Here is a 25,432-nt window from a genome sequence, read left to right as displayed (position 1 = left end):
GTGAAATGTAATGGCTTGATATGCACGAGGTCAGACTAGATGATCTAATGGTTCCTTCTGGCCTTAAATTCTATGGATCTAACTATATTGAGGACTGGTCTACATTTATGGGCATGTCTACCCTAGAAACGTAAGTCGACCTATGTTAGGTCGACTTACAACCACTGGTGGCTGATGTCCACACTACCCTCCCTCTGTTGTGGTGTGTGTCCTCACCAGGAGCGCTTCGACCAGTTTAAGAGGGGCAATGTGGGGGGGCTGTGAGCCTGGGCTCTCAGCTCCACATGCAGCTCCCTGCTGAGAGCCCAGCTGCCCCTGGACTCTCAGCTCAGCAGGGCCAGAAGACCAGCTGTCCCCTCAAGCTCTTGCCTACCTGCTGCCGGGAGCCCGGCTGCCCCCTCCCAAGCTCTCAGCTTCCTGCCAAAGCCAAGCTCCCAGCTGCGCGCTCCTTACGTCAACCTAACTCTGTAGTGTAGACCAAGCCTAAAACTTAGGTCAACATAGCCACGGTGCTCAGGAGAGTGACAAATCCACATCCCAGAGCTGTAGTTATGCCAACCTAACCCCTGTGTCAGTGCAGCTTGGTCCATGGAAGAATGCTTCTGTCAACCCAGCTATTGTCTCTCAAGGAGGCAGAGTCCCTACAGCGATGGGAAAAAACCTTCCATCACTGTAGGCTGCATATTCACTATGGGGTTATGCCAGCATAACGTAGCACTGTAGGTATGCCGCTAGTGTCCCTGTAGTGTAGACACGGCCAGAAAGAGTCTCCCTACTCTCTGTTCTGGTGCCTCTCACCACAGCAGTGCTCTGCAGTCAGGAGGAGCAAATGCAAGAAAAGTCTTGTTCCGTTCCTGCAGTCCTAGGGTGGAGCATGCTCAGTCACTCTGACAGCGTGTGCTCAGTTCAGTCACACACGCAAGCTGTGTGGGGATGGAAGTATGCTCAGTGTATATGGCTCTGCTGAGCATGTATGAACTGTTATTTTCAGAGGCTTATAATTTAATCAAATTTGGTCAGATTTTCACAGGAACAGCGCAAGACATATTGCTGACATTAGGGCAGTGCCTCGACACATGTCATGTCACTGTTCCAAAGCATGGCGGCACTAGAACATCTGAATGAAACACTTATAAACATTTAACGTGGGCAGAACAATATTTTTTCTTTTTCTTAGCTTCATTCTCAAACAGCAGAATGGTTTTAGGCTGAAACTTTCCAAAAAAATTCAGCCTGGGGCAGCCATCCGGTATGGAAAATTTCAGGCCAAACTTTGCTTATAGTATAGTTATAAGCAACTGAAAACACGGTTTTATAACAGAAAGTAGCTACCATTGCCACCGATAATTTTCTGTCTAATCTATCTCTGATGTTGTCTTACCTAAAATAAAATAGTGTGGGTAGACATCTTTGCAGCTATAGCACCTTCCCCCTGAGGTCCTCAAAGCATTATACAGAACATTAATCAATTAAGTCTTTTTCTCATGTATCCTTGGTTTATCATGTCCAACAACATTACATAATTTAGGACAGGAAAAATAAGTGAGAGTAGCAGAGCGTGTCAGTTGTCATTGGAAATTCTTATTGATTGCACTGTAATGTTGCTGCTCAGAAGATATCAGGTGGAGTTTTCCCATACAAGCATATGCCAGCTGATATGGTCTGATACATGATCATCTCCTTGGCACAAAAGCACAGCAATGAACTTAATACATTACAGATTTTTCTCAAACCTACTAGAGCCCTTGCATGTTCCAGAATGCCAGAACTGTTTGATGGGTTTATGCTGAAGAGGATGTGTGAGAGGACAAACTCTCTTGCATAAGTTGTAGAAACAAGTTATTATTTACCGTCTGAGCACAAAGTCAGACTTGTTCTCCATGGCAGTATGTCATAAATTTGGGTCTTAGGTAAACTCAGGGGCAATTCAATCTGTAATGATACAAGTCCTGAAATAAGTAGAATTCTCAGTTATGATCAACTAACATAGGATCATGAAAGCAGAAAGATAAGACAAACATATACAATTAATTATTTGGTTTATTGATTCATGTGACAGCGTTTAAGAACATAATTTATAACAAAGCAGGATGAAAGAGGTTTAACCTATTTTGGATGCTTTAAAAAAATCATGATGTGTAGCAACCTTTCTGTACTTCAGACCCACCAAAGATTCATGGTGGTAGTTCAGAACTGGCCATGACTTGCACATAATCTTCTACCATTTGGAACGGATACCATAATTTTGTTTTTCTTTGTTCCAAGACATTTCTCAACGTCCTCTGATGTTACAGAATATAGCTGTCTGTTTTTATCAAACATCTATTCTTGGCTTCGACATCCTCTTCTGTTCCAAGCTCCAGATAAACAAACAGACTTAATTAGTTCGAGGTACCTGAGAGAGGTGGTGAGCATAGGACTAAGATGCAAATCCTGAGTTCTAATGGTAACATTGACCCCCTTCCACGCTCTGTGCCCTTGGATAGGTCACTTAATCTCTCTCTCTCTCTCTCTCAGTCACTACACCTCTATGTGAAGAATAAATTTAGCTACATGACAAGAGTATTACAAAGTTTAGTTATGTCAGGTACTATATACCAGTGGTTCTCAAACTTGGGCCGCCACTTGTTCAGGGAAAGCCCCTGGTGGGCCGGGCTGGGTTTGTTTACCTGCCGCGTCCGCAGGTTCGGCCGATTATGGCTCCCACTGGCCGCGGTTCGCCACTCCAGGCCAATGGGGGCGGCGGGAAGCTGCAGCCAAAACGTCCCTCAGCCCACGCCGCTTCCCGCCGCCCCCATTGGCCTGGAGCGGCGAACCGTGGCCAGTGGGAGCTGCGATCGGCTGAACCTGCGCACGCGGCAGGTAAACAAACCGGCCTGGCCCGCCAGGGGCTTTCCCTGAACAAGCGGCGGCCTAAATTTGAGAACCACTGCTATATACCACACAAATTGCTATATTATTCACAGAATGTGTGCAAAGTGCTATAGACCACATAGCTAGTATGTAAAGAGAAAGGTTGCAATTAAAATGGAGTCTAAGGAACAGGATCCTGTCAATTAAATAGCACCTATAATTATCATTAATTACCAGATCCTAGAAGACTTTCAGATGGATTAGACCAGATGCCTTGAAATTAACAAAATGTTTAATAAACAATATCTTTCCGTCCTTACACATTTGGTCAGTCAAAGAGCTATGATAATGTAAATATCTAGAGAGGTCAAATAAACATTTCTCCCTCATTTATTTTAAAAAGAACAGATACTAATTAGATGTAAAATTCTCAAATTTGCCAACTGAAAATTATAAAAGTGCAAATAAACTATCTCCTGAGACTGAAGACACATGAAGTTTTTCATGACTGTATGGAAAGTCTCTCTTTTCCTCTGCTCTTTCTTCCATTCTACATTTGACCTTGTTTTAAAATTGATAACTGTGACTCTTCAGTCTTAGTCTAGTATAAATTAAATAGATAGAAGTATACATTCTAGATATAGGAAAGTTCTCCTTATTCTTAAGGATTAGAACATATTCTAGCTGCTCTCAATATTGCCTGATGCACCTTTTAAAGATGCTCTCACCTATGCATAGCAAATGCTGCCCTCTGCTGGCACTATTCACTTATATAATGTATCCAAAGCACATCTTAGCCTTGGTCTACACTATAGTTATGTGGACGTAAGGCAGTTTATGTCGGCCTAAGACCTTGTCTACACTACAAAGTGTCAACACTCCACCCCTGAGCAAACCTTTCCCCCTTAGCTTCACAAAGATTATGCAACATACAACATGCGGCTATGACCATGGGAATATTATCCTCATTGAGGATAATCGCCAGAGCGCCTTTAGTCTGCCAAAGGCACATTCTACTGTCATCCAGCACCTACTCAGCCTGTTGTTGAACTGCTTCCTACTGCTGTCCAGGTTTCCCATATAAGGTTTCATGAGCCATGGCTGTAAGGGGTACGCTGGGTCTCCCAAGATCAATATGGGCATTTCAATATCCCCCACTGTAATCTTCTGGTCTGGAAAGAAAGTTCCCGCTTGTAGCTTTCTATACAGGCCAGTGTTCCTGAAGATGCGTGCATCATGCACCTTCCCAGACCACCCCGCGTTGATGTCAGTGAAACGCCCACAGTGATCCACAAGCACCTGCAACACCATGGAGAAATATACCTTCCGATTGATGTACTCTGTCACAAGGTGGTCTGATGTCAAAATTGGAATGTGTGTGCCATCTATCGCCCCTCCACAGTTAGGGAAACCCATTTCTGCAAAGCCGTCCACTATTTCAAGCACGTTTCCCAGAGTCATGGTCCTTCATAGCAGGATGTGATTAATTGCCCTGCACACTTGCATTAACGCAGCCCCAACGGTTGACTTCCTGACTCCAAATTGATTTGCAACTGACCGGTAGCAGTCTGGAGTCACCAGTTTCCACACAGCGATTGCCACACGCTTCTCCACCAATAGGGCAGCTCTCCTGCAATTAACTGCACTGCCATCTGTGGCATCTTCATGACAGTTATCGGTGCACAGGAGAGCTGTGCAAGATCCATCCCTTCTCACAAAGATGCTGGGATGCACAACAAACAAGGGCCGTTGAAATATGGCGTGAAAGAAAGCTGGAAGCCCATGGAATGCTTGGACAGAAAGCAATGCATCATGGGACATTGAGCCCAGTCCCAAGATGCTCCGCGATCCGCTCCGCCTTCCCACAAGACCTAGCAGCAGAAGGTGTCGAGCTGGACTGTGGGATAGGTACTCACAGTGCACTGCTCACACTGTCGATGCTAGTGCCCCAAGTGTGGACGTGCTCTTCTGACAGAGGGAGGGAGTGTGAATATGCCATACCGATTTTATTGTTATTGAGCGTCGACATAACTTTTGTCAACAAAACTCTGTAGTGTAGACGAGGCCTAACTATGTCAGTGTACACATTACAGCCTTGCTCCCGCTGATGTAAATGCCCTACTACAGCGACATAATAACTCAAGCCCTATGCCTCTCGTGGAGGTGATGTCGATGTAGTTAGGGCACTGCGTTACTTACATCCGCTGTTGGCTGTTTCTTTTGTCCATTTCAAGCCTCCATGCTAGAGTCATGAAATAGACAAGAAAATCCTCCCTGCTCTCAGCTGGGCTGTTGCCAGTTGCCCAGGCTCCCCACTCTGAGCTGGCCTGCCCCCATGCTTCCGATTCCCCACTCCCAGCTGGTCTGCTGCCCAAGCTCCTCGCTTGGAGCCTGGCTGCTCCTGGGGTCCCAGCTCCCCGTTCCATGCCGGGAGCCCAGGTGCTGACTGGGTCCCGGCTCCCTACTCCCCACTGGGAGCCTGGCTACACCAAAGCTCCCGGCTCCCCGCTGGGAGCCCAGGTGACTGCCTCACTCCCGGAGGGAAGTGGGGAGGCAAGATGCTGAGTGGCTGCCCCGCTCCCGATGGGGAGCACGGACTTGAGAGTCCTGGGGGCTGCCGTGCCCCCGGTGGGGAGCAGGGAACTGAGAGCAGGGGAGGGGGCAGCCGGGCTCCCAGCGGGGAGAAGGGAACAGAGAGCGGGGGTGGGGAGCAGGGAGCCAGGAGCCCATGGGGCAGCCGGCCTCCTGGTAGGGAGCTGTGAGTGGAACTGAGAGAGCCCAGGCTCTCAGCTCCCTACACTGCTCCTCTTAGCTCGATGGAAGTGCTCCTGGTCAGGACGCACAACACCGACCGAAGAAGGGGAGTGTGGACATGAACCACCACAGTAATTACCGCCATGGCTATAAGTCAACCTAATATAGTTCGACTTAAGTTTTCAGTGTAGACATGCCCTTACCCTATTTTTACATTGATAATCTAACTTTATGCTCTGATGTGCTATATATATACTGCATTTTCATTATTATCCTAAGTAGTTAAATAGCTCCTTCCATCCAAGAATCTCAAATGTTAATTAGCTTGTCCTATCAACATCAGAGTAAAGTATTTTTATAATACCCATTTTGTTGATGGGCAAACTGAAGAACAAAGATTAAGTGATTTGACCAACATAACTCATACTGGCAGAGAAACAAGGGTTCCTACCAGTCCTGGCCTCTCACCACTAGATCACATACTATTCTATAGCAAAGTAAAAAAAAAAAAAAAAGGTGATCCAAATCTTTTAATGTGTTTCCACCATGTTTTTAGTTTGAAAGTTGTTTTGCCTCCTTGTAACCTGCAAACTGTAATTTACATTATATTATTATTTGTAGCGCAGCGGTGCTCAAAGGCTCCAGTCAGGATTGGGGCCCCACTGTGCTAGGAGCTGTGCATATTTATAGGAAGACCCAGTCCTTAGCTTGAATAGATTATACTTTAATATGAAAGCAGATGCAACAAGCAAGTGTTAAAATAGAGAGACAGAGAGAGAGGAAGGATAGGGACTGAGTACTAAGTTAAGAAGCTCACTGGTGGAATTTTCAAAAGCACATAAGTGACTTAGGAGCACAAGTCCCCTTGATTTTTCTAAGTTAAGTGGTTTTGTTAATTTTTGGGGCTTTTCTCTCAGGAGAATTAAGACTTGTGCTGTTATAACCCACCTCCTCTCAAGTCCCTTGTGTTCTTATGTCAGTACTTCCCCCAAACTGTAAGCACTAGCGTGTGTGTCCAGTACGAAAGGGGTTTTGAACGACTAATAGGCCAAGACAGGAGCAGTCACAGGAGCCTTTTCTTTGACTCTCAAAATGCTAAATCACACTCTGCTGACCACTAAAATGGTTTCCTTTCCTCACCCAACGTATGCAGTGGTTTTGCAATATTGTCAAACCCACAAATAAACATAAGAGCAGAGCTCTAAAAACTCTGCACTTGTGTGAGTGTCTGGCTTTTGACACTGGAAATTCCCTACTCACTCATTCTGTACCCAGAAACAACTCACAATTTCTTTGGGTTCAGTTTCAAATTGGCCACCTTCAGCTTATCACAGACCACTTGTGAATGTTTTAGTGCGCACCTGGATACCATCTAAGTATAGCAGACAGGCTGAGAGGGGATGCCATGTGATACCCTCTCCATTAGCCTCTCAGATATACTTGATGCACTGAACAAGCCAAAAGCCATCACTATAAACTCCCATAAGCCTTGACCTGCTATGAAAAGCAGTTTTTTCCTTAGCTTTTGGATTCAATTCCACTTGCCAATACCCACTTTGAAGATCCATTATGGAAAACCAAATTGAACCTGCTAGGATATCATCTATTTGTGCTAATGGATAAGAATCCTTTAAAGTGACTTAATTTCATTTTCTGTAGTCGACACAAAATCTGGTGCTGCTATCCTTTTTCCTAACCAACACAAGGGCCCAAGGACTGGTTGCAGGTTGATTATTTATGCCTTCCCCAGACATTTCCGCAATGGCCTAGTCCCTCTTTGCTACTGTTAAACAGGGTGGGGGTGCTTTAATGGGTTGGTTTCCTCCCAGTACCAACCATGTGCTGGACCAGTACAGTACAACATATTTCTTTGCTGGATTCAGAGAACAGCTGAATCCTAACCAGAAAGTCTTTTAGACTCCCTGTTGTTCCTCATTTAAGTGTATAACACTGCGCTGGAACAGGTCCAATAGAAACTCTTGAGAGCTCACCTTCACCCTTTTCTCCCTTGTACTTTTACTTTGTACCAGCATTTACCAGATCTACTGGTTCACACTTTGCAACCATGGTTCCCTTTTTCAGTTTGCTGCTTCACTTGTCAAACATTAAGTAAACAAATGGATCAGTTCTTGTTTCAGATCCACAAGAGCTTTAGCAGCTCAGATTCTGCCTAGAGACTCTTCCCCCCCTACCTGCTCCCCAAGTCTCAAAACAGGTTTCAGCTACTCCCCATCTTTTCCCTTGCTGGAAAACTACCACAGCACGTAGCTGTTATAATGGTTTCTGCTCCTGGAAGCACAACTCCTCTTTCACTGCAAACCAATTGCCTACAAACCATGTGTATAACCTGGGCCATATCTTTAAACCACCATACCAGATCCGATCATTGGTCTGTCTAGTTCAGAATCTTGTCTCTGGAAGTAGCCAATATCAGAGGCTTCAGTGGAAGGTGCAAGAAACCCCACTGTGGACCTTTTTAAAGAGCAGTCAGCCCATATAGCCCATGTCAGTAGGTCAGTACGAAAATGTCTTAGAGTAAATCTTCAGAATGTAACCATAGGTAAAATGTAATCACTGTCTTTTACCTTTAAAAATTCACAAAGCTGTCCAGTACACTTAAGCTGTCAACCATGCCTTGAGTTTTAAATTTTGTATACCATACTCCTCACCATGGTATCAGAGTGTTTAGCTATCTATGTTCTTCATCTTCAACCTCAGACATGTAACTGAATCACAGGTCATGCCCCAAGTTCAATTATTTCTCTCTTGAATCATAATCGTAAGGGTATTGTCTTGATTCTGTGCATCATCAGCCTAATTGCTTACAGAAGAATGATTTCCCTGGAATTTGTAGAAAGGGCTTTATATATTTATGTTGTTCAATATGTAAATTCACAAGCATCTAGGTTTTGAATAGTTTTTGACTTTTAGTAAATGTATCTATTCTAAATTGTATTGTTGTGTACATGATTTTCAGCACTCAGTATTCTTAATTATCAACCACTAGTTTGATGTATTTCATTAAGGCTGGACCTGTAATCTATTTCAGCATCAATCAATATAATATTTTCCCTTTGTTTAGAAAAGGACATTTCATCCTAACTTATGTAAGGCATCTTTTATCTACAAAAAACAAGTTTTCTATAGGACATACTGTGTTGTCATTGCTGAGCGGGATGTTTTATACTCTTGTTAAATGAAGAGCTAGCTATCCATGTATCACTACCAGGAATATATAATGGAAATAGAAGAGTAACCCTGAGAACAGTACAGTCTACAGAGAACACTAAATAATAAACCTCCTACTTGAACATACATGATGATAGCAGAACATGCATTAACTAGACAGAGAAACAAAAAAGTATAAAGTTAACAGCTCAGTCAGGAAAACTGAAGTGGACTAGCCTCTTGGTCAGGAGGTAGCCCGTGTTAGTGCTAATGCATTTTGCATTAGTGTGTTGTTGATAAAATCTTGAGGCCTGGCATCAGAGTTAATTACAGAAATCTACAGTGATTCTACCTCACCTGCATGTTTTACACAGGAGCAATGAGATCCACAGCAAATAAGACCCTTATCTGTGAAAGTTTATTAAAGAAAGTATGCTTAGCATATGAGATGGCTGACTGCTAATTTAAAATGATAAATGTTTCCTGCACACTCCTGATCATTTTAAAGTTCTTTGAGTCTTGATCAGCATTTTACAAAAACAAAAGGTATTCAGACAATACCAAAGAATGCACAACCAATCAAAAAGTAGATTTTAATTGTTCCCATTTGGAAAATTATTCAGATACATCCAAGAGTGTTGAACTTTTTAATTGCTCAAGTAGGGGGATGAGGAATATCATCATTACCTTGTGAAGGATTGGTATGAGGTAATCCTGTCTGAAACTTAAAAGATGGAGTAATATACTCAAAGATGTTACTAACTAAAGTGCCATTCAGTACTGAATAAATCAGTCAACTTCTGTTATTCAGGGAACAGGCTATGTGAATTCAGAATACTAATTATGGCTTGAAAAGTCCATTATATTAAGGCTTATGAAATAAAATACAACCTGTCAGAATTATAAAGTTTAGAAAGCCACCATTTCTCTATCAGTTGCCACCAATCTTGGAGTCTTTCAGATGTAGATTAATGGTACTCAGAACTTAATCAGTGTTGAGTGATCAGGAGCCTTTCAGAATGTGCAAAACTTCAAAGATGTATTGCAGAAGGGCTCAATATAATGCCAGTAGGGTCTCAGGTTGAACCAGACTTTTTAAGTTGAATGTATTTTTGCTTTATAAAAATAATAATACCCAGCTCTTTTACAAAACTTTTCATCCATAGATCTCAAATTTTGAAAGGCGTTTAGGTGCCTAAAGATACAGGTAGGCACTAGTGGGATTTGAATATGCAGTTTTGGAAATCCCACTAGCCACCTACCTGCATCTTTAGGCACCTAAATACCTTTCAAAATATGGCCCAAAGTGCATTACAAAGTTAACAGGTGGGAACCTGAGGCACAGAGAGGTGAAGTGATTTGCCCCAGGTCATGTAGCAGGCCAGTAGCAGAGTCAGGAATAGAACCCAGGTCTCCTTCTATTAGGCAACGCTGCCTCCTTAGTAGCAAGTAATACTTGGGTTTCTGTAATATTTACTAGTTTTTACTTGTACAGGCTCATGTCATATTTTGAAAGAAGAAAATAAGTTGTTTTTGCCAGACCTAGTCTTCCATCATGAATCATGACAGAAGGAAGTGTAATTGTCTGTGATAATGCATGGGCTCCATTGCCAATGATATGCTGGCCACATCCAGATTTATATTTCTTCAACAGGTATGTCCAACACTATCACAGTGCCTGCCAGAGAGCAGCAGCTGGATGAGGACCAGCTGGCAATATGGGAGGGGAAGAAGCTTTTGAGGTGCTCTGAAGGGTTGGAACCATGTTTTCTTGTGTTTGTACAATGACTAACGCAATGGGTCCCCAGTCCTGACTGGAGCCTCTGAATATTACTACAGTAGAAAAGCCAGAACCTCCAGTGCAATGCAACTGCTTTTTGCTGCAGTGCAGGTGTAATCTGGCCATAAAGCTTGTTTAACTGGCCCAGAGATCCTTCAGTGGGATGGCACCAATGTAAGGGTGCTTACGCCATGCACCCTCTATGCTGCCCATGTAGCAGGGGCATGAGAATGGGGAAGGGGTGTCATCAGGATGCTCTATGTCACATTAACCCACAGCTGCATTTTTGGCCTCTTCTGATATTACCTAATGTAAATTCAAACTGTTTAAACACAGCAGAGAGAGAGCTGCCTACCCAGAACAGCAGTACATTGGGGAGTGCAAAGATAAGCTTTAAAGTACCATAAAAGCGTTTATAAATTGGGTAATTATTCTTATGCCTGGCTTACAGATGGGGAAAGTAAGGCTCAAAGTCATTAAGTGATTCATCCAAGATAACAAAACCAAGCCACTGTTGGAACTAGGATTAAAATCCATTTTGCTTGTTTGGAAGGCCCATGCCCTTCTACACAAATTTGGAAAAGAAAAGGTCATAGAGTTCTTATGTGGAGAGAACTATCGCTCTTAGAAAGCCTGCCCAGGTCTGTCTTTCATATGACACTAATGTGATTAGTTTTTCCTGTTGCCAAGTGACATTACTGTCTACATCTCAGTTACAGCTAGGCAGCCGTGCAGCTTGGCAGTGATGTCAAAGCTCATTCCAGTCAGGATAGAACAGATATGGCTGCCAGGTCTCTCTGTTCAGGAGATTTGCATAGCAGTTCCCATGGTGTTCTCTGCACATAGTTACCAAGCATTATTGCTTAGATTTGGCTTCTAAACAAGAATATGGGTTTGGCTTATAAATAGTATAGAACCTATTTCCAAGCTTGAGGAGTGCCCAAGCTCATCTAGCCTGAGCTTTATTTGGTTTGGGATATTTCTTTGTTTAAATTGCCCACCTTTTGCATTGCTGAAGTACCTCAAGGTCTTTTACAATTGTTAGGAGGTATATTTTAGCTCTCTATAAACTCTGTGTGTGTGTATATATTAGATCTTGATATACATAAAAACTAACCCTAGTTTATAAAACCTTGTTGCTCTTTACAGATTTGAAACACATTAGCCTTATTTTTGTCTGTTCTACAACTATTTCAGTCTTCTGTTAAAGTTTAATTTGCATTATCATGCTTTTTAGTCTCCAAGGGTGGGAGTCCATTGATAATTAATTTTAATTTTTATTGTCAGAAGATATACATCTCAGTGGATGGTGGCAGGATGGATGAAAATTTATGATTTTAAAAAAATTTAAATAAAAAAATTAATTTTAAATAGGTTTATTTTTTAAAATCAGTTGTGAGATTATGACAACCTATGTTAAAGCACAAACTTAGTATAATCGATAAAAATAATTTACATTAAAAATATACAAGCAGAACATTTTCTGCCAAATTGCTAAAGACAGTCAAACATGGTGGAAGTTGTTCACTAAACACCTGGAAGCAAAATTTGCTGATGTGCTAAAGTAACTTTTGACAGCAGTAGCAGGTTCAGAGAGAATATTTTCTTAATTTCAGTTTATTCAACTAGTTCAATTCAATTACTAGTTCATTCAAAGTTAAGAAACCAACTGGGTGTTGAAAAGCAGGAAAGCTTGTTTTCCTCGTCTAATATATGAATAAAAATGAGGTGAGTGAGGATGAGACCTACCAGTTCTACAATCTTGAAGGACATGATGACCAGAAACAATTAGTTCAATTCACTAACCATTTCCTTTATTTAATAAATCATAGAATCAGAGAACTGGAAGGGACCTCGAGATGTCATCTAGTCCAGTACCCTGCACTCAAGGCAGGACTAAGTATTATCTACACCAGAGGTGGGCAAACTACAGCCCGCGGGCCACATCTGGCCCGGGGGACCGTCCTGCCCAGCCCTTGAGCTCCCAGCCAGGGAGGCTAGCCCCCAGCCCCTCCCCTGCTGTCCCCCCGCCCCTGCAGCTACGCCGCCGTGCGGGCAGCGCTCTGGGCGGCGTGGCGGCGTGCTCCTGCCGAGCAGAGTGGCAGCGTGTCTAGCTCCAGCCAGGCGGCCCAGCTGCCAGACATGCTGCTCTGAGCAGCATGGTAAGGGGACCGGGGGGGTCCCGGGGGACAGAGACTGGGGCGGGGTTGGATAAGGAGCAGGGAGCAGGGGGCGGTTGGATGGGGCGGAGGTTCTGGGGGGGCAGTCAGGGGACGCGGAACGGGGGGGTTGGATAGGTGTGGGGTTCCAGGGGATCTGTCAGGGGGCGGGGGTGTGGATAGGGGTGGGGTAGTCAGGGGACTGGGAGCAGGGGGGTTGGATAGGGGGTGGGGTCCCGGGGGGTGGTTAGGGGCGGGGGGTCCCAGGAAGGGACTGTTAAAGGACAAGGAGCAGGGAGCAGTTGGATGGGGCGGAGGTTCTGGGGGGGCAGTCAGGGGATGGGGAACGGGGGGGTTGGATAGACTTGGGGTTCCAGGGGGTCTGTCAGGGGGCAGGGGTGTGGATAGGGGTTGGGGTAGTCAGGGGACTGGGAGCAGGGGGGGTGGATAGGGGGTGGGGGGTCCCAGGAGGGGACTGTTAGGGGACAAGGAGCAGGGGGAGGTTGGATGGCCTGGGAATTCTGAGGGGGGCAGCCAGGGGGCAGGAAGTGGGAGGGAGTGGATAAAGGGTGGGGGCCAGGCTGTTTTGGGAGGCACAGTCTTCCCTACCCAGCCCTCCATACAGTTTTGCAACCCCAATGTGGCTCTCGGGCCAAAAAGTTTGCCCACCCCGATCTAGACCATCTCTGACAGGTGTTTGTCCAACCTGCTCTTAAAAATCCCCAACCTCCCTGGGCAATTTATTCCAGTGCTTAACCACTCTGACAATTAGGAAGTTTTTCCTAATGTCCAACCTAAAATCAGTTAATTTTAAATGCAAAACATGTTTTGATAAACTTACATGAGAAAAAAAGTATCCCTTATGTTTAAAGTAGTTTTATTTAACAAGTAAAAAAGCAATTTTTAAATGCTGCTTCGTGCATTTTTAATTGAATTCCAATTTCCATCCAACTGCAAGATGATACAAATCAAAAGTAACAAATTATCATCTATTAAAAAAAGTCATTCACTATTTTCTAACATAATTTTAAAAAAATCAGAATCTGAATAATTGTATGTTAAGCTTTATAATTTCTTAAATAAAAGTGTATGGATATAATGTGTCCTCCTCATTAACAAAAAGATGTACCAATTTTTACCAAACAGTGAGACCCAACCTTTCTTTAGGAAAATAAGAAATACAAATGCAAAACAAGATTAAAATAGATTATTTAAATCAAGGGTTTCTGCTTGCTCATTTAAATCACTTTGATTTAAATCAATCCACCTTGGTGGATGGGTGTTTGGTTTGGAGTTGTGTAATATTTTGTACTTTTTTATTTTCTTTTATTAATAGGATTTTAGTTTGGGAGATTTGCCTCCATCCTTGAAAGGACTGTCCATGGAATGAGTCAGGGCAGCCCAAATCACTACTCGAGAAGTAGAGTGCAAAACCACCCTATATGGGTTACTAATGCCTTAGAACTTGAAGCTGCAGTAGAAGAATGCTTAGTCTGGTCATGTGCTAGAATGGATCTGAGTGGTTATTCACTTATATGTTTCTTCAGAATTATAGATATGTGCTTATTATTCTTCTCAAGTACCATCAGGACGCTTCCCAGTGTCCCTTATATGCATTCTGTAATGCAGAAGTATTTAGTCTTCTCTGCGTATTCCAGGAGCTCTTCAGTCCTAGACCTGGAATAGGAGTTATCACTAGCTGAATCATTTGGTTATGGCCAACTCACTAATCCTTGGATGCATCATGGTACGCACTGTCCATCATCTGCTCTGGTATACAATATCACTGCTGTCCAGTTTGCTGGTATTTCAGTCAGATTGATCTGGTGTTAAATTGGATTGTTTCAGCTTGATATCTTCTGCAGAATTTCCATCCACAAATTCTTCCACAACTTCCTTAAACTTTTCCTGATTTATCTGATCCAGATGATGCAGCTGTTCTTTGTCCACATTCCAGCTGAGAGATGCATCACTCATGGAAGGGGGAGGTTAAATGAAGTGAAAAAAACTCTGCTTAATTTTTGAGTGATTACCTAATATATAAACACACTAAAGACAGCTAAAATACATATATACATTAATATTACTTTTCCATGATGTAGGTAATTGCTGTAGTTGCCATAGGAATGTTGCATGATTATGAATGGGAGGGGAAGGGATTCATGGGAGGGGAAGGGATCCATTGCAACCCTTGAGATATTAGAGAAGTTTTAGGAGCATCCATGCCCTCCTCTGCTCTGAAGGAGCTGGAAACTGGTTGCCTCAGTTTCACTATTTCTTGAGAAGATTTTTCTGGAATGTCTTTCAGAACTTCACTCTCCCGTGTTTGTGTATCTTATATAGACAACCTCTTCTCTACAAGATCGTAATTCTTGTGGCTCTCTTCCATTTGACTGATGCTTTGGATGTAGGGAGAGAGACTTGAAACCAAGTCCTGGTCACTTCTAGTAATTAAAGATCTCCTACAATTTCTTGCAAGAGGAGAGGTGTGTGCCCTGAGGTCCAGGTGAAATTCCAGTTTGGTAATTGCATTTGGCCTACAAAAAACTTCCCCTGATAGTCTCAGTTGGATAAATTTTTTTTACTTCCTGTTCTAAGATGTTGTTTAGAGGTGTTGCTAAGCACTGTCACCATATTTAATTGTAGAGGTAGATGCATTTCATTAACGGATGAAGGGATTTCTGGGTTTATAGAGAAAAATCCTGCATGTTCCAGTCAAAGCACTGAACTACCTCTTTATGAGTAAAACAAATAGGATTTGGCCCATAAGTTGTAAATCAGTGTGCGAGACTTTTTCTTCTAAGCACAGTTACATACGAATAGCTCAATATAAAATATTCCCTGCAGTAAAATAGGGGTTAACTGTATTGGGGACATCATTGACTACTGCAGGAAAAATTTAGAACTGTGAACTTAGGTCTTGAGAGAGACAAGATGGGTGAGGTAATTATCGTTTATTGAATCACCTTGTGTGGGTAGAAGGGACAATCTTTCAACCTTCACAGAGCTCCTCCCTAGACCTAAGGAAGAGCTCTGTGAAGCTTGAAAGTTTTTCCCTTCCACCAACAGAAGGTGGTCCAATGAAAGATATTACCTCACTCACCAACGTGGCTGCAAAAACACTGCAAACAGCTTAGGTCTTGATGTATAAATAATGCAGAAAATCATTTTAAACAAATTTACTTGTGTGTTCTTGCATGTGATATTTATCTCAGATCTTTAAATGAACATCTAAACTTTTCATTAAAGCTTTTAATTCAGTATTAATGGTAGATCAAGTTTTGAACTGTATGTAATATCTTGACATCTCTTTTAAATATAGTTTTGCCAGAAATTTTGCTATAACTAAAGGTTTTTGTCTGCTTCCCCTGACTTTCAGAATCTGGAAAGTTAGACAATTGCTCTTAGTTGTGTCAAATACAATTCTAATTAAAATTTAGTATCTAAACTATGGATTTGTGTTTTGACTGCAGATTTTGCTACTGAAAAGCATCAATAATGGATATTCCTAATAGCAGTCCAAATTATTCATAATTTGCATTGACTTTGTAGCTAGACAATATGTTCAGTCTATTCCCCTGCAGATTTTGGGTTACTGCTATTCTTGTGTTTAAGATTGTCATAGGGGTCATAATGTGTTGTCAAGAAGCAGATGAGAAGTTTTCAAATGAGCCAAATTCTAAACAATCAAGCACTATTAGGTTGAGACATCAACAACAGGAATCGGCAATCAGAAATGGAGACACTGAAGCCGAAGCTTCTCTGAGACAAACGATATAAAGGAGGAAAATAAGAAATATTTTGGAGTAGTTTTCATCCACCGTGCTGTAATTGTAGTATTTTGAAATGTAGGGTTAATGCATCATTCTCTCTGTAGTGGGCATTCCAATGATCACTTTTTTTTTTATTTCAGCCAATTGGAGCTAGTGACTATTTGGAAATATGTAAGAATTTTGACACAGTCTTTGTTCGTAACATACCACTACTTACCATAGCAAAAAGGACCCAAGCTCGCCGCTTCATTACTCTTATTGATACGTTTTATGATCATAAGGTGAGAACTAAGTGTTTCAGGTATGCATGTATTATAATGTTATTTGGCCATTTTATAAATTAATCCTGTCTTCCATCAGGTAACAAGTAAGACCATCTTATTTTAGATAACATTGTCAGCTATAGTAGAATCTCACATTTAGTTCAGTCACATGCATAATTTGCACACACGAAAATGGCAGTTTCTCTGCATTTTTTGGCAAAGACTTAACAACAGAGGTAATATATTACTGAGACGACTACTTCTACAAAATTTGCTATGATCATGTCCAGTCAAGACTCACTGGGTGTCTTTACAATAATTCAAATACACAATACATGTTGCAACAATCATTTTAAAAAATCAAGTCAAATAGACTGCTCTCACCTCTGTTATCACTTGTAGTGCACAATTGTTTGCTCACCAATCCAGGACAGAGCTCCGTGGGGGCTGACCCCAGAGCCCACACAGAACTCCAATGAAGCCATTGGGGCTCCATGCTGGTGGAGGGGTCTGCTCACAGGCGGCTCAGTGCAGGATCAGAGCCTTATTTTTCCACAAGGTTCAGTAATTGGCCAGTGGTCTTCCAGGCATTAGCGTGAACTAGCAAGGTCCTGCTATATTTTAATTTCTTCCTTTACCCCTGGTAAGAGTGGCTTGGGTACTGAGAGAGGAAAGAGGTCACTTACATTTTTCATATTTAAATAGAAAGTAATGGCCACGTCCAGAAAATTGTCTGACTATTTAATAATGTTAAATATTCTTCTTTGAAGACCTATTCCTATAAGACTCTCACTCTTGGGTTTGTGCTCCTTAGCACAATGCCACAAAACTGCCAGCTTAATTCCAGGATTGAGAATCCTATGCGATGTCTTCAAAGAAGCAGAATTTCAGGGAATTAATTTTCCTTTATTTTCATTTTTCAAAAACATAACTTACTTTGGCTTCATTCCACATCTGACATGTACATATTTTTCCTTATTAAAGGTACCTTCACTTAAGAGTAAAATCTGGCCATTTCTAGTCTATCAAGTGTTTTTAAAAAAGTGAAAAATTATTGTTAACGATTTGAAAATTGTGAGCTTAGCGAAATACGACCATGTTTTAAAACAAACGTCATTTCAGAATGCTTTCCTATAAAGTCCTCAGTTCAGGAAAGCAAATAAGCACTTGTTTTAAGTCCTACTGATTTCAATGGGACTTAAGCATGTGCATAAATTTAGGTATGTCCTTATTTGTCCTTCCTGAATAGGGATGTTTTACTGAATCAGGAAATAAACAATTAAATGGGTGTTGTCATTCTAGTAACTAAAGAATGTGCCACTGAGTATTCTGGAGCTAAGCTCATGCTAGATGATTTTAATTTGGAAGGGACCATTGGCATGTTAGCACAGCCAGTCAGGACTAATAATGAAGAGAATATTAAAGTGTTAATATATTTGTTAAAATGTGATATTAATTTTAGAAGAAACATTGATTGTAGATTTTAAATCAGGTTGCAGAACTGCTAATGGAATAGTAATGATAAATGCACCACTTAACTTGGATTTACAAAGGTTTCAATCATGGGGAAGCAAAATCAGCACTATTAAAACAACAAAAAGGGCATTTCGTATTTAAGCTGATCATTTTAAAAGAGTAATGAAAATATTAAGTTCCATCCTGTGTGTGATTATATATGCAAACACTTAAATATGTATGCAATCAGGAAATATCAATTGAGATATCAGTCTTTTTCAAGATGATCATAAAGGCCCTGATTCACCAAGAAACTTAAGTACCTGCCTAACTTTAAGTACGTGAATAGTCTTATTGAAGTCGGTTGGACTACTCTTGTGCTTAAAGTTCGGAACCTGCTTAAATACCATGCTGAACTGGGACTAAATACAGTGTCTTAGAAAATATGTATGCAGTAGGCATGGAGTAACAAAATCAGAGGTACTTATTTTTGCAATCTGTTACCTCTTAGTATCATCTTGAAGAAACACATCAGGTGATCATGAAATATGACCTCCTCCAAAGAACATATGAGCATTAAACAACATTATCTCTATTTACCCTATAACTAATCCCGTGGAAAAATCATCTAAAAAGGTCACAGAGCTAAAACTTAATACATACTGATCTATATTTTTTCCATCATTGTGAAACTAAATATTTGTGGATACTGATCTGCAATGGAAATCTTTTGTCTGGGATCTATCAATATACTGTATGCTGTCCACAATAATATTACAGTATGTTTATATCATAATCCTCATAGGGATACCGGTACTTCACTGTATACAGTATCTCTTCAAATCAGATCTGAAAATAGTTATTCCAGCCTTAATAGTATTATTAAAAAGTAGTAATGATAAAATTCAAGCTAAATTTTTAACTCACTTGAATCTTATGGGTCCAAAATGTAGTGGCCAAACTGAACTTTTAGAAAGACTTCATATTCCTTAAACATTCATTTGATGAGAATGTCTGTGCAGTTCATTTATCCTCTCAGTGCAACCCTAACTAGTGAAAATCCATAATTTCCTAGTGATTTTCATATTGCTTTTTTTAGAAATTACAGTGGTAAAGATTATGTCATATGGCAAATATTCTGAGGGTGTGGTGACACAGTTAGGTGAATCCATTCCTACTGAATGGATCGCTGAGGGGAGAAAGCAGTTACTACCCTGGCATATGAATAAAAAGTCTGCAAGTTGTTATTCAGAAAAATACCTGGTTAAAGTTAATATCATTATTTATTTACTGGCCTCTCACAAGAGACTACACCATAAATTCACATAGCTGCAGTACTAGTGGGTGGGTGAAACTTCAGAAAGATACTTGGAAAAACAAAATGAAGTACTTTTAAGCTTTTTCCATAAAAGATGTGTGTAAAACACAAGCAATGGTGCCAATACACATTTCCCCCTATTTCAGGTACGTATTATTTGTTCTGCATTGACACCTCTCCAAAGCTTGTTTCCGCTAGAACATCATGACAGTGGCCTGGAGGAAAGCAGAATACTGATGGATGATTTGGGGTTGAGCCAGGTGAGTGATATCAACATCATCTCCTTTTGTTACAAAAAGCATAATTGGCTTTGGTCTGATATCATGGCACCATTGCAGGAGAAAGAATGAAGTAAACATTTAACAGATGGCTTGCTGCTGTGTAGTAGAATCCATGCAGCACAGTTGTCACTTTAATAATTACATATTTTACTGTATCTGTATGGTCAAGGAATAGATCAATAGATATGGATCCATTTTGCATAAATCTATGAATCATTTTATATCTTAATATTCTATGTATTTACTCAACAATTTATGAAAATATTGACCCAAGCTTCACCCTGATGTAATTTCAGTGAGTTCAGTAGAGTTGCTCCAGGCATCAGTTTAGCTCAGTATGTTTAACAAATGGAAATGACAAATAAATTGTCAGTTGTATCTCTTTGTTAGGGTGACCAGATCACAAGAGTGACATATCAGGACACATTGGGCAAGCAGGGGGTTGGGGGGGGGGGAGAGACAGACAGACACAGATGCACAGCCCCGACCAGAGCCAGAGGCACACTGGTCCGCCTGGCCCTGTGCTACCAGCGTGCCCCTTCCTGTTGAGGGTGGGACCATGCTGCGCCACACAACTCCCCTGCCCAGCGCCCCCTGGATCCACTATGCCCAGAGCCCCCCTACAACCCTTCCACCACAAATGCACAGTGCTGTGCACACACACCCTGCCCAGCAGCCCCACCACAGCTGCCCAGCACCCCACACAGAACCCCCCACTTGCTAGTTTCCCAATACACACAGATTTTCCCTCCCTCCCAATGCTCTTCCCCACAGCCCCACCACCACAACTACACAGTGCCCCACACAGACCTGCACTGCCCAGTGCCCTGACACACACAGATCTCCCCCACTGCCCAGCACCCCCCAACAGGCCCCCACTGTCTAGCACCCCAAAACACACAAACCTCATCCACTGCCCAGCGCCCCACACACACTCCCAGACACTCACTCCATCACACCCTGCCCCCTTCCCTGGCCGCACTCACCAGCCCTGCTCGGAGGTCTCTGGCTCCTAGGGTGAGAGCGGCGAGGGGGGTCTCTAGACTCTCCACATGCTGCGCCCGCCACAAGCACGAGCTCCGTGGCTCCCATTGGCTGGGGAAAGTGCCAATGGGAGCTGCCGGAGCCGCGGAGCAGGGTTCGCAGGCACCGGCAGCATGCAGAGCCCCCCCCACCCTAAGAGCAAGAGGGACCTGCCAGGGGGCGAGGTGGGGAGTTCCGGCGGTGCTCACCTGGGGCGGCTCCTGTCCCGGGAAGCATCTGGCAGGCTGGTCCCTCTGGCTCCTAGGGTTGCGGGTCGGGTCGGGGGGGGAGGGGTAGAGGGCTCTCTGCCTGCTCCCTGCGCCTGCAAGCCCCGCCCCTGCAGCACGCGGTGCTCCTGCCAGTGGGCGGGCGCTGGGAGCTGCCCCAGGAAGCGGATCGGACGGTCCCCGATATCAGGACAAAGGGCGTCCCGACCAATGTAAAGTCGGGACGCGGGACAAGTCCCCTAAAATCGGGACTGTCCCGATAATATCAGGACGTCTGGTCATCCTACTCTTTGTAGAGATGCAGGGTTACCTTACAAATCTGTCCACTGGATACTGGTCTGAGTGGCTCCTAATAAGTTTGTGTTTGTTACAAGCGAATCTACCTAGTTGTTTTATTACAACTGCTAATAGCTTTTAAAATAATTTTTAACTAGATCGCTCCATATAGGGCATTTTTCTGCGATTTTTGCATTTTGGGAGTGACTCAAATGAATTAAGCTTTTGGTCATGTGCATTAATTACTGTGTACACAAAGCAAGCAATACTGGCCCCCAAAAGTATTGCCTGTCTTCTGATTGCTTAAATTCATCTAAGGTTTGGGATTACTTAACATTTGTTATAATTTATTATTTAATTTTAAGGAAAGAATAAAACCATATTTTACCAGTGATGGTAATCAGCCATTAAACTGTAACAATTGTATGTTAAAACAATCAAGAAAATGTCGCTCTGTATTGAGTCAGTCAACAAAAAAGTGAAAGTAGGTGCCAACATCATCATTTTCCTTTTAGCCCACATATATTGCTTTGTCATATTTCTACAGAGAATTGAGTGGGATTTCCTTTAACATTACTTTGAGAGTTTTTACATTTTATTTCCCTTTTGGTACCCTATATAGTCCACTGTCTTGTATTATTAAGCTCTCTAAAGCATTCAGAAGTATAGTTTGGATGGGATGCTGATCAAAATAGATCTGTGCCTCACAGTTCTGTGTTGTTTTTTTAAATATCAATCTAGGATTCAGCTGGAGGACTTTCCATGTTTACAGGAGAGGAGGAAATCTTTGCATTTCAACGAACTATCTCACGACTTACAGAAATGCAGACTGAACAGTATTGGAAAGATGGGGACAGAAGCAAGAAATAGTCATTTGTTCAAAGATGAACAAAACCTCTCAGGACACAAAAATAGTATATAAAGAAAAAAGATTCTAATAGAATTGGAAGCATTTCTAATATAAATGAATTGATTATTATTGCACTTATCCTCTGGACCATAACTTTTCATCTGCAATGTTTACGTTTAAAATTTAAGAGCTTAGTAAGTTGTGGTTTTTGTTTTGGTTTAGGTTTCTTTGACACTCCCAGCTTGTGGATCTGTTATTATGCCTTTTATATTTCAGTTTTTTTCTCCAGTACAGCATGACTTCAGTATTCAACATGGTTAACTGGGTCAAGATCCCTCTTAGGCTGCAGCACAAGTCAACCATATAGGCAGGGGTCACAGTAAAATGGGGATGCACACCTTAGTTGTTTATGCAGTATTTTTGTCATATTTATGATAGCTTGCACAAAAGAAAGATCAAAGCCACACAAATCAAATTTACTTGTATTTTATACTCTGCTCCCTCTAGAGTCAGTCTGTAAGATTCTAGAACTCCTGTGTCCTATCTTTTTATTTTCCTAACTCTTACTTGTAGCCATCTGCTGAACTTCAAATTTCCTCTCTTCTACTGAAAGGCTACGCATCACTCTCTGATAGTTTCCTGAGGGTACATATTGTCTGCTGTCATTCTAATGAGGCTGCTGCTCTATCTTACAGCCTGAAAGCCAACGGCCTGATCCTGGGGACAGGATGAGCCTTAGCAGGAGGTGAGGGTGCTTGTCACCTTAGAGGGGCGAGGTCCACGTAAAGAAGGGTGATTAAAAAAAAAAGAAACTATGCAAGGGAGAGAGTAAAATGTAATAGAAAAGTGGAAACTACTACTTTTTGAAGACTTTCCATCAAAGCACAAGAAAGAAGAGTCCATCTCTACTGCCAGCTGGGTGTTCCTGCCAGAAGGGGGTGGGGGAGATGGGACTTCATGGACCTTTGGTACTTTCCAGCCTAAAAGTTCTAAGGCCTAGGCCACACTACACTTTCTCCTCTGTTTCTATTAACACCTGTGTACTGGCCAGTGTCGACTTGGGCATGACTTGATCACACTCTATAATACAATTGAGTCAAGAGACAAGATTACTAGAGCCCTGCAAATCTGTGGGTATCCACTTTATATCCGTGGACCATTTCTGCAGATAGCAGTGCAGATGCGGATACAAATTTTGTATCCACGCAGGGCTCTGACGGTAAGAGCCAGGTGGGCAGCTGTGAGGAGCCGCAGCACAGATCCTCCACCTGCCCTGGGCGGGGAGCCTGGGGGGCAGGGACACTGGGCAGGGAGCTTCTCAGGCCCCCCGCCCAGGGCAGGTTGAGGGTCTGCCGCAGCTCCCCACAGCTGCCCGCGCAGCTCTCCCCAACCCAGCTCCGGCTGGGGAGGGGAGCAGCTCGGAGCCGAAGCCCGGCCATGATAAGCGCAGGGCGGAGGCAGCGGTGGCGGACCCTATACCTGCCCTGGGCGAGGGGCCCAAGCAGCTCCCGGGCAGCTCCACAGGTCTCCCCTTTCCCCCCGGCCAGGCCAGTGTGGAGCCCAGCCGGGGAGCCACAGTGGACCCTCCATCTGCCCACAGTGCGGAGCAGGGGCTGAAAGCAGCCCCTAGCCGTGGCCCTGCCCGCCAAGCTCCCTGCCTGGCCAAGGGCAGATGGGGAAGGGTCTGCGACTTTGTGCGGGCTCCCTACGGCTGCCCGCGGCTCTCCCCGACTGGGCTCCGGTGGGTGGGATGCCTCGGAGCCTCAGCCCGGCCCCCAGTGTAGAGCCCTGCAAATCCGCAGATAATTTTTGCAGATAGCAGATCGGATGCAGATACACATTTGTGTATCTGCGCAGGGCTGTAATTACAACATGGTTACATTTTACAGTGGAGATGAAACCTTAACTGTGGTGTGTAACCATGTCCCCTCTAGTTGTAGCATGAACTTGCCTTTCGTTAAAATTGCCTTGGATATTTTTTAAGCCTAGATTTAATAAAGCTATGTACTGTCCTTTCTGACGAGTACATTATTTCTATTAGAAACCATCTTTAAAAGCATGTTTCAAAACAGTTTCCTTGGATAGGGAAAAAGGTTGCAGACAGGGCATAAAAGGATCATCCTCAAATCTGCACATTTTGTTTCAATTTTCATCTCACCGTTGGTTCTTCTGAGAAGAATCCATGTACCTCGTATGTCTCAGTATTATTGTTTTTCTCTCTCCATCGATTAGCAACCTGATCAAACTGCTGCTATAACAGCCACTACCATGACACTGTCTAAAGTGAACTAGTCCTTTTGGCTTCATGGCCTTATACTTTTTTAGGTGGTGGAGCCATATACTTGATGTATTACTCCATCATGACCTGGTTTTCTTTGGAGCCATATGCTGGGCAGGGCCAGTGCAACCCATTAGGCGACCTAGGCGGTTGCCTAGGGCACTAGCATTTGGGGGGGCGGCATTTCGGGTCCTTCGGCGGCGACCGTGGCGGCTGGATCTTGGGCCGTCCCGGGCGGCAGCAGCATTTAGGCGGAGGGAGCTGGGGCAGGGGGGCACGGGGAGAGCCGCCTGCAGCAAGTGGGGTGGGGGGGCGGCACTCAGGGGCACTCCCTGCCCCAGCTCACCTCTGCTCCGCCTCCTCCCCTGAGCACGCCGCCCCGCTCTGCTTCTCTCCCTCCCAGGCTTGTGGTGCCAAACAGCTGATTGGCGCCGCAAGCCTAGGAGGCGGGAGAAGTGGAGCGGGGCGGCGTGCTCAGCGGAGGAGGTGGAGCAGAGGTGAGCTGGGGCGGGGAGCTACTGCACGGCTTCCCGGGCTGCCGCAGGGGAGGGGAGGCGCCTCAGGGCGGGGGGGGGAGCTGCTGCAGGGGGGGTGCCTCAGGGCAGAGGGGGGGCGAGCTGCTGTGGGGAGGGCGCCTTAGGGCGGAGGGGGGGACGGAGAGCTGCCACAGGGCTCGGGGAGGGCGGGGGGGCACAAGGCGGAAGTTTTGCCTAGGGCACAAAACATCCTTGCACCCGCCCTGATGCTGGGTGTATTAATCCTACAAGGTTAGCCACTCTAATCATCTCTGTGCACTGGAAGGCACCCATGTTTGCTACACCTGTACTTCAAATAACTTTCAAAGTCTATACAGATATACTTTTATAAATACAAGATTTTTCATTCATCCAAAGGAGTGATAAGAGAGAATTGTAAAGTATTTATGAAAAAAACCGTTCATAGTAAATGAGATGTTTGAATTCGAATGGGAACTC

General features: G+C 43.4%; 1 protein-coding gene across 1 annotated transcript in view; it reads left to right on the top strand.

Moving 5' to 3' along the window:
• Nucleotides 1-23,087, top strand: part of AFG1L (AFG1 like ATPase) — a 130,331-nt gene extending 107,244 nt beyond the window's left edge. The window contains exons 11-13 of the mRNA XM_024202598.2: nucleotides 16,628-16,768; nucleotides 19,670-19,783; nucleotides 22,072-23,087. Of these exons, the coding sequence (XP_024058366.1) occupies nucleotides 16,628-16,768; nucleotides 19,670-19,783; nucleotides 22,072-22,200 (384 nt within the window). The 3' untranslated portion in view covers nucleotides 22,201-23,087. The remainder of the gene's footprint in view (nucleotides 1-16,627; nucleotides 16,769-19,669; nucleotides 19,784-22,071) is intronic.
• Nucleotides 23,088-25,432: the final 2,345 nt, after the last annotated feature.

Source organism: Terrapene carolina, unplaced genomic scaffold (assembly GCF_002925995.2).
Source record: "Terrapene carolina triunguis isolate 2854851 unplaced genomic scaffold, T_m_triunguis-2.0 Scaffold42, whole genome shotgun sequence".
Taxonomy (NCBI): Eukaryota; Metazoa; Chordata; order Testudines; family Emydidae; genus Terrapene; species Terrapene triunguis.
The sequence above is the reverse complement of the archived record's forward strand: the minus strand, read 5'-3'. Positions and strand labels throughout refer to the sequence as shown.